The 8,048-nt window shown below is 41.4% G+C and overlaps 1 protein-coding gene across 2 annotated transcripts in view; it reads left to right on the forward strand.

Moving 5' to 3' along the window:
* The window catches only part of ep300b (E1A binding protein p300 b), a 34,502-nt gene that overhangs the window by 20,866 nt on the left and 5,588 nt on the right, over window positions 1-8,048 (forward strand). For both annotated transcript variants that reach the window (XM_068579617.1, XM_068579618.1), the window contains exons 20-29: window positions 215-295; window positions 1,462-1,518; window positions 1,756-1,833; window positions 2,299-2,366; window positions 3,090-3,240; window positions 5,191-5,451; window positions 5,630-5,795; window positions 6,321-6,488; window positions 6,582-6,743; window positions 7,429-7,710. In XM_068579617.1, the coding sequence (XP_068435718.1) occupies window positions 215-295; window positions 1,462-1,518; window positions 1,756-1,833; window positions 2,299-2,366; window positions 3,090-3,240; window positions 5,191-5,451; window positions 5,630-5,795; window positions 6,321-6,488; window positions 6,582-6,743; window positions 7,429-7,710 (1,474 nt within the window). The remainder of the gene's footprint in view (window positions 1-214; window positions 296-1,461; window positions 1,519-1,755; window positions 1,834-2,298; window positions 2,367-3,089; window positions 3,241-5,190; window positions 5,452-5,629; window positions 5,796-6,320; window positions 6,489-6,581; window positions 6,744-7,428; window positions 7,711-8,048) is intronic.

Here is an 8,048-nt window from a genome sequence, read left to right on the forward strand (position 1 = left end):
ATCAAAACACCCGCCCACACAAAAACCCTGCATCACGATTGGCTGCTTCCTCCTGGCGACGACCTACCTTGCCCTCTGCCTCCTCCTGTGTGTTCGCCCCCTGGCCTGTCCTGCCCTGCCCTGATTGGCGGCTGCTTCTTCGTGCCCGCTCTGTGATTGGCTGTGCTGATGACGATCGGTGTAGTTCACCAAAATATGGGCTTCTTGCTGACAGGTACCACTTCTGTGAGAAGTGTTTCAACGAAATCCAGAACGAGAGTGTTTCCTTGGGGGACGACCCCTCCCAGCCTCAGACGTGAGTACTATGATCTCTCACTCACTCGTTCACTCATTCACTCACTCGCTCACTCACGCACACACACACACTCGCCCATAAAAACTTAGAAGTCATGTCATGCTTGTCAAGATGTTACACAAGTCTGGAATTAGAAGCATCAAAGATTGAATGTACCAGATGTTATAAAAAATGTTTGGGGATATTTAACACCCGAAGAAGCTCTTGTTAGAAAAGAATGCATTAGCATGAATTTAAGGTTGAGATAAGATATGCCTTTATTGGTCCCGAGAGGGTATATGTGGTTGTCGCAGCACTACAAGCTTTCAGATTTAAATGTATTGCTTCAATTGACTCCAGTGGCCATCAGTGCTGATTGGATATCCACACAAAAGATGGCATATTTTACCTGTTTTAAGTCGCTATGGAGTTAGAAAAACGATGTGTAAACTTTTCAAATCCAAGGCTTTTTTTGTGGCTGCTCCGTTTCTAAAATGCAAATGTTAAACAACTCTCCAGAGTTCAGCCTTACATATTGGTATATTTTCTAGTATTTAAAGTAAAGTTCTATTGAGCTGCAAAGATTAACCAATTCGTCAGATTAATTGGCAACTATTTGATACTAGGGTTCAGTCATTTGTGAGTTAAACATACCCTCGCTCCAACGTCTCCTCTGAACATTTACTGCTTTTCTGTTTGATTGTAAATTAAATGTAATGACAAAATAAGACATTTGATGTCATCACCTGGGGCTTTGTGAAATTGTGACATTTTTCACTTTTTTGTAAGGTTTTCTAGATAAAATTGATTCAGTGAAAAACACAGGATTGATCGATTGTCATAACAGATTGTTACATTGAACAATGTGTTTTTAAGATTATCAAACCATGTTGTACCGTTCGAGAATAGTCATCTTTTCCTATTGGTTGATTTCATCTTAGTCACATAGTTTGTAGTCACATCACCTTTTCATCGTAACCATGTTTTGAATAATATCACTTATTTTCGGGGTAAAATTGATAATCGATACACAATATGTAGCAATGACATATTTAGCTAGTGGGCACATTATCAATTTCTATATGAATTTTCAGACAGGGTATTGGATTCTGCACACAGCCTGCGATGTAAAGAGAAAGACCTTGTTGTGACGGTTGCAGTGGTTTGTTTTCTGATCTTTCCCACAGGTCCATCAACAAAGACCAGTTTCAACGAAAGAAGAACGACACACTTGACCCCGAGTTGTATGTTCCCCTTTTAACTCATTTAGAACTTGCACCAACTCTCTGATGCTAGATTTTATTTACTTTCATTTGAGCAATTTTAATAGGGGGCTTGCACTTAAATATAAGAAGTTAATGTGATTAAGTAATTATCATATCTAAACTCAGTTCACAAGAACTAACAGGGTATTTCCATGATGTGTGACATGTTGCTGATCAAACTTTGAACATTGTGTCTGTCCTCTGTCCTCTCTACAGGCTCGTGGAATGTATTGACTGCTGTCGTAAAATGCATCAGATCTGTGTCCTGCATAATGATACCATATGGCCGTCGGGGTGAGCCAGCTGTCTTACTCTCTGTACATTCTGTTACGTGACTGGGAAATTAAATTAAGCCTTTTGTTTTTCTTGAAAATCTTGATTATCGTCCAAAACCTAAATAAAGATGCTGGAAAAGTACAGCCGGTGTAACACACGTGCACGTTTTGATGTCGCTGTAGACGTGCTGTCTTAAAAGCAAATCGTTAAAGATCACACACAATTCTGACATTTCAGCATGTTGACACTGACAATATTGTTGAAAGAGAGTCTCCTTTCTCAAAGTTAGAGCTTCCTTCTTATGTGGTCTGTATGTAATTAAAAAGCAATTTCAGAGTCCTTTGCGCTGTTTTAAGGAAAGGAAGACTGGCATGAACGACTGAGTCATCTCTTGATTAAAGCCACTTAATCACTGTCATTGGTGCTGACTGATGGTAACCTGCTGATTTAATTCTTTACGATCTGCTTTCTCACTAACCACAGCTTTGTATGTGACAACTGCCTCAAAAAGGCCAACAAGACGCGGAAAGAGAACAAATACGCAGCCAAAAGTAAGTAGAGTAGCGCTGGTCTACTGTCTCATTTCACGTCTGCCTTTCACTTTGAGACTTTGTTATTGTGTTGTCATCCTACGTTTTCAACGTTTTTTTTTGTTGTTTCATGACAAACATTTCAAAACACAGACTGTTGCCAGTCATTCTACTCTCTAATACACTATTGACTTTGGACATCAAAATCAGCCATCGGGATTTGAGTTTTTGAATGAGAGACAGATAGATATCAAAGGGAATACTTAAAAATGTTGGGAAATGCATGTATTTTTTTTTTTTTTTTTGCCAAGAGTCGATGATAACATTAATACCACTAAATAAGTCTTGCCAGGCAACCAGCAAACCAGCAGAGACTCTATGAAGGTACTGGGCCTGGCAGAGAAATGTACTGGTTATAACCCCCTAAACCACACGTTAAATTTACCCTTTAGATTGTGTCCAGGTTAAATTTACAAGCCACAACAAAATGTTAATTAGTACGCTTTAGAGGGCTGGTTGGTGGATTTCTGTATCTTTTGCCTGGAACAAAGCTAGATTACTTTACACTCTTGTTGCATATAGTCTGACATGGATTCTGTCCCTCAACGGTTGAAAGCTCTGAAATGTTCAGGTGATGGTGATAAATAGTCATGTCTAGTGAGCATGAGAACACATCTCTTCGTCAGTTCCCCACCTTCTCTGTTTTCCACCTCTCTTTACTTATACTCTCACTGTTTTTTGCAGGACTTCCTCACACCAAGTTGGGGTGCTATTTGGAGACGCGAGTGAACGATTACATCAAGCGGCATAACCTCCCTGAATCTGGCGACGTCACCGTCCGTGTGGTCCACGTGTCAGACAAGGTGGTCGAGGTCAAGCCAGGAATGAAGTCCAGGTAGAATTCATTTGAATAACTTTTTTATGCATAAATATTGGTACATCAAAATAGCAGTGTCTAGTGAAAATGGTAAAAAATAAAGCAGAGTCGGTCTAAATGAAATAATCAATGGTCAATCAATGAAAGAATCAATGGTGCTAGCACAATCACAGCGCACCAAATTCTGTTTTCTCCTCACTTATTTTTATTAATATTGATTCAGTCACATTTAGAAATTCACATAAACCACTTTTAATGGTGGCATAATTTAGGTCCATCACACAACACTTAATTAAAGGGAAAATACAATATTTTTGCCTGTTGCTCCCATTATTTCTTCCTTCCAAAACACGAGCGAAGAACACTTGGAGCAAATGCCAGGAATTGTGCCAGGTGGCTACTGACGCTCCGCTGTCCTGCAGACACGACTCAAGTTGCAGTTCACGGCAGTGTGCTGCTGCAGAATGAATATAGGTGAAACACAAGTGGATATTTGGCGTTATTTTCAGCATTTATTGGGGAACCTATCATCACCTATCAAGTCGTACGTCACAGAGTAAGGACTTTGTTGTTCAAACCATCTGCTGTTTTCTGCATTGATATTGAGATGACTTGCATAGCAGGGTAAGAGGGACAAAAAGCCCAAATCAGTCACAAGCGGGTGCTACTGAGTCTCACATCGGGCTGACGTTAGTTTGATTATCACCCCTTGAACACACGTGAAACCCTTCAGAGCCGGCGGCCAGCTGACGTTAGTTCACAGTTCGTACCGGCCAGCTGGATTTAAACCGTTGATGGCTGCGATCAGACATGGGCCGGGAGGCGTGTGAGGGGCGGCATCTCTGCAGGACCAGTTTCCAGGCAGAGGTCCTCCACTCCAGTGCAAAAAAAACAATGCAAATGGTTGTTGTTGCTAAGCAACAGCTGGCTGGCCATGTTGCACAGTAGAGCAGTTAATGGGCAAGCCGGTAACGAGCATCTGAAAACAGTGTTTGTTTACTGAAATGTGATAAATATTGTGAACACTGAAATAAAAACCAGTTGCAGAGACAACCAACTTATTCAGTGTAACAGCCCACTGAGATGCAATAATGCAATAATGCTTTGTGTTTAATACATTTTGAAATGCGAAAAAATATGCTAATGTGAATTTATAACCCATTTTAAAAAAAAACTCACCTGTTGATGTCAACTACACAATGCCAACAGTTAAACCACATCCTTTGCATGTGTCGAGAACCGTTCATCTGATCAACAGCTCACCTGGCGGGTGTATTGATGGGGACCCAAGGAGTCTTGCGTCAAACTTGCGTCAAACACGCAAAACGTTAAATATTAATACACTTTCACCTACAAGTAGCTCTCCAGCTTTAACATAATTTGTTTAGGGTTTCCTTTGGCTTAGTTGTAAGTGAAGATAATAGCTGTCATGTCTGTTAAGGGTGTATGGATGTGCACTGCCGAGGAAGTAGTGATTACAATCGCATTAACTGCAGTTTCCTTTTGGTTCAAGTCGAGGAGCGATCTAAAAAAGCCTCGACATTGCTTCACCTCCTGGGGCAATCGGCCCGCTTCGAACTGGCTCGCAGCAGTACGGCGGGTAAACAACCCATTGCGAACGGGCACTGCACCAGTTCCACACTAATATGCCAGCTCCATTCTGTGCTGTGGTTTTGTACAGAGTCCTGGCGGACATGTGCGCAGCACATTCAGTCAATGTCCTTGTATTGTAACGAAGTGTCGCCGGTTACAATCTTTCATTTAATCTGTTAACCGTTGAAACCAAATATTCCATTTAAGTGGTCATATTCTCAGTCATAACCAGCACTCCTCCCCATGCGATGTCGTTTTGTCTGACAGTTCAGAAGATTAAACATTATGTCAAAGACACAGCCGGAAAGAGTTGTTGATGACATTTCTTTGATTTCATCGCAGTTTCTCACCCTTGCTGTTTTTTTCTCCCTCCAGGTTTGTTGACAGTGGAGAGATGTCGGCGTCCTTCCCCTACAGGATGAAAGCCCTGTTTGCGTTTGAAGACATCGACGGAGCAGATGTGTGTTTTTTCGGCATGCATGTTCAAGAGTACGGCTCGGACTGCCCGCCTCCTAATCAGAGACGAGTGTACATCTCTTACCTGGACAGCGTGCACTTCTTCCAACCTCGACTCATCAGAACTGGAGTCTACCACGAGATCCTTATAGGCTACCTGGAGTATGTCAGGAGGCAGGGGTAAGGGAAACGTGACCGTCTCAAACATAATGCAGTGAACCCAACTGAGCAGCAATATTATGAGATTTTGCTAAATTAAATCTTTAGCAGTAAAGCTACACAGTTGTTTAAATATGAGCAAATGGAAAATTATAAACTTGTGTTCTAATGAATATGACTACTTGTCTTCCTGTGTCAGGTATACAACGGGTCATATCTGGGCCTGTCCACCCAGTGAAGGGGATGATTACATCTTCCATTGTCACCCAGCGGACCAAAAGATCCCCAAGCCAAAGCGGCTGCAGGAATGGTACAGGAAGATGCTGGACAAGGCTGTTGCTGAGCGCATCGTCCACGATTACAAGGTGAGACATGACTTTCCTTCAGTCATTGTACGAACAACATCAATAATGGCATTTATCACTTCAGAAAACAATCGAGCTCAGAGATATTGACTTATCCAGAACATCAATGTCAAACTGTTGCACAACATGAAGACCTTTGTCCCATTCTGCAAAAAATATTCCCACCACAAGTTCACTTTACATGGTGTTCTGATTATACTGGGTATAGATGTTATAATTTCTTAGTTTTTTGATAAACAACAATCTTAAACATTGATATTTTAACATCCAGACCCCCATGACCACCAAACTCAATCTTCTGATGATTGAAGTGTGACATGAGCAAAAGACCTTGAACGTCTACTAAACTGATGTGGAGACGTAGTTTGTCCCCAACTGTGGCTTTCTATGGTTAACAATAAACTTTGAACCTCAAAAGTATGTTTTGTTGTTTTACTGAAAAGGACATTACTAATAAGTAATATCCAGTAATCAAGATATTAAAGGCTCCACAAGCACTTGAACACTTGTCTATTTGTCCCTCAGGACGTCTTCAAGCAGGCTACAGAGGACCGGCTGACTAGTGCCAAAGAGCTGCCATACTTTGAGGGCGACTTCTGGCCCAATGTACTGGAGGAGAGCATCAAGGAGCTGGAGCAGGAGGAGGAGGAGAGGAAGAGGGAGGAGAACAGCACCTCCAATGAGTGCACAGATGTGAGTAGAGTAAGAGTCTTCATGTTTCTTCACTTAATCACAACATATTGATAACAGTGCTTTATGTTGAAACTGACATTTAAACTTTTCTAGGTCGCAAAAGGAGACAGCAAGAATGCCAAAAAGAAGAACAATAAAAAGACGAGTAAGAACAAGAGCAGCATGAGCAGAGCCAATAAGAAGAAACCCGGGATGCCCAATGTTTGCAATGACCTTTCCCAGAAACTCTACGCCACCATGGAAAAACATAAGGAGGTATGCAAGTCTAACTTGGTTTTAGGAATAGCTGCTTACTCTTTTATTGGATTATGTGGCATATTCATGAGAACATTACGCGTTATCGCATTGACTTGAATGCAGAAAATGGAAATTCTGCTATTTAGCAGTTGTCGCTGCTGCAGTTCTGTTGTATTGGAGAGCAGGTATAGCTTATGAGAAACACTGAATGGACTCATAATGTGTTAATTTCCAAGAAAACTCCACAGAGCACATTTTAACCTACAAACACCAGCAGTGTGAACATTCATTAAAATAGTCAAATTCAGGAAATCGTCACAACTAGCAGATTTATGGTATTGTTCAAAGTTTTGTCCCCACACAAAACCCAATGTTTCTAATTGCTTTGACAAAATCACATGAGATATTTGTCCATTCCGTTTAACTTTTGACATGACTTTGATTTGGACTTAAACTAAAACACACTGTGACCAAAGGTGTATTTTTTAAGAGACGCTCAACTGCATTAAACAAGAAAAGACATCATAATTAGTGCCTTAGAAGTGAGAATAAACAAATCTACTGGTATACAATAGACTGTCTGTAGCACCTCTTGACAGTAGGTCAAGCTCCTTGACAGGTAAAGGTACTAATATGCTTTATTTTTACTTAATGAATTCATGAATCTAAAATCCTTCCGCTGACCCTCTTGACTCATCCCCAGGTCTTCTTTGTTATCCGACTCATCGCTGGTCCCACCGCCAACTCGCTGCCCCCCATCACTGACCCTGACCCCCTCATGGCCTGTGACCTGATGGACGGCCGCGATGCCTTCCTAACTCTGGCCAGGGACAAGCACCTGGAGTTCAGCTCCCTCAGGAGGTCCAAGTGGAGCTCCATGGCTATGTTGGTGGAGCTGCACAACCAGAGCCAGGACCGCTTCGTCTACACATGCAATGAGTGTAAACACCATGTGGAGACCCGTTACCACTGCACCGTGTGCGAGGTGAGAATCAAGAGTCGCTTAAATCTTGTTTTCTCCTTTTTTAATTAAAATGGAGATCAGTGTGTTGTCACCAGACACAACACTAGTATAAAACTGTGATTTCATCTCCGTGGTTAAACAAATAGCATTTATGAGTTATGATCAAATCTCAGTTTTACCATGGGCCACTGGGCTGCTATCCCTTTCCTTACCAGATGAAATCTACAGTTTTTGTCTTTTATAACTAGAAAAAAAATCATATGACTCTGACGGTTCTATTTAGTTTGACCCTACTCGAGCTACGAGCATTTGTTTGCAAAATTCTTGACACAGATCCTGTTTTTCTCTTTTACTTCTGC

The sequence above is a fragment of the Clinocottus analis genome, unplaced genomic scaffold (assembly GCF_023055335.1).
Source record: "Clinocottus analis isolate CAN_PGR_092001 unplaced genomic scaffold, fCliAna1.0.p SCAF_16, whole genome shotgun sequence".
Taxonomy (NCBI): Eukaryota; Metazoa; Chordata; class Actinopteri; order Perciformes; family Cottidae; genus Clinocottus; species Clinocottus analis.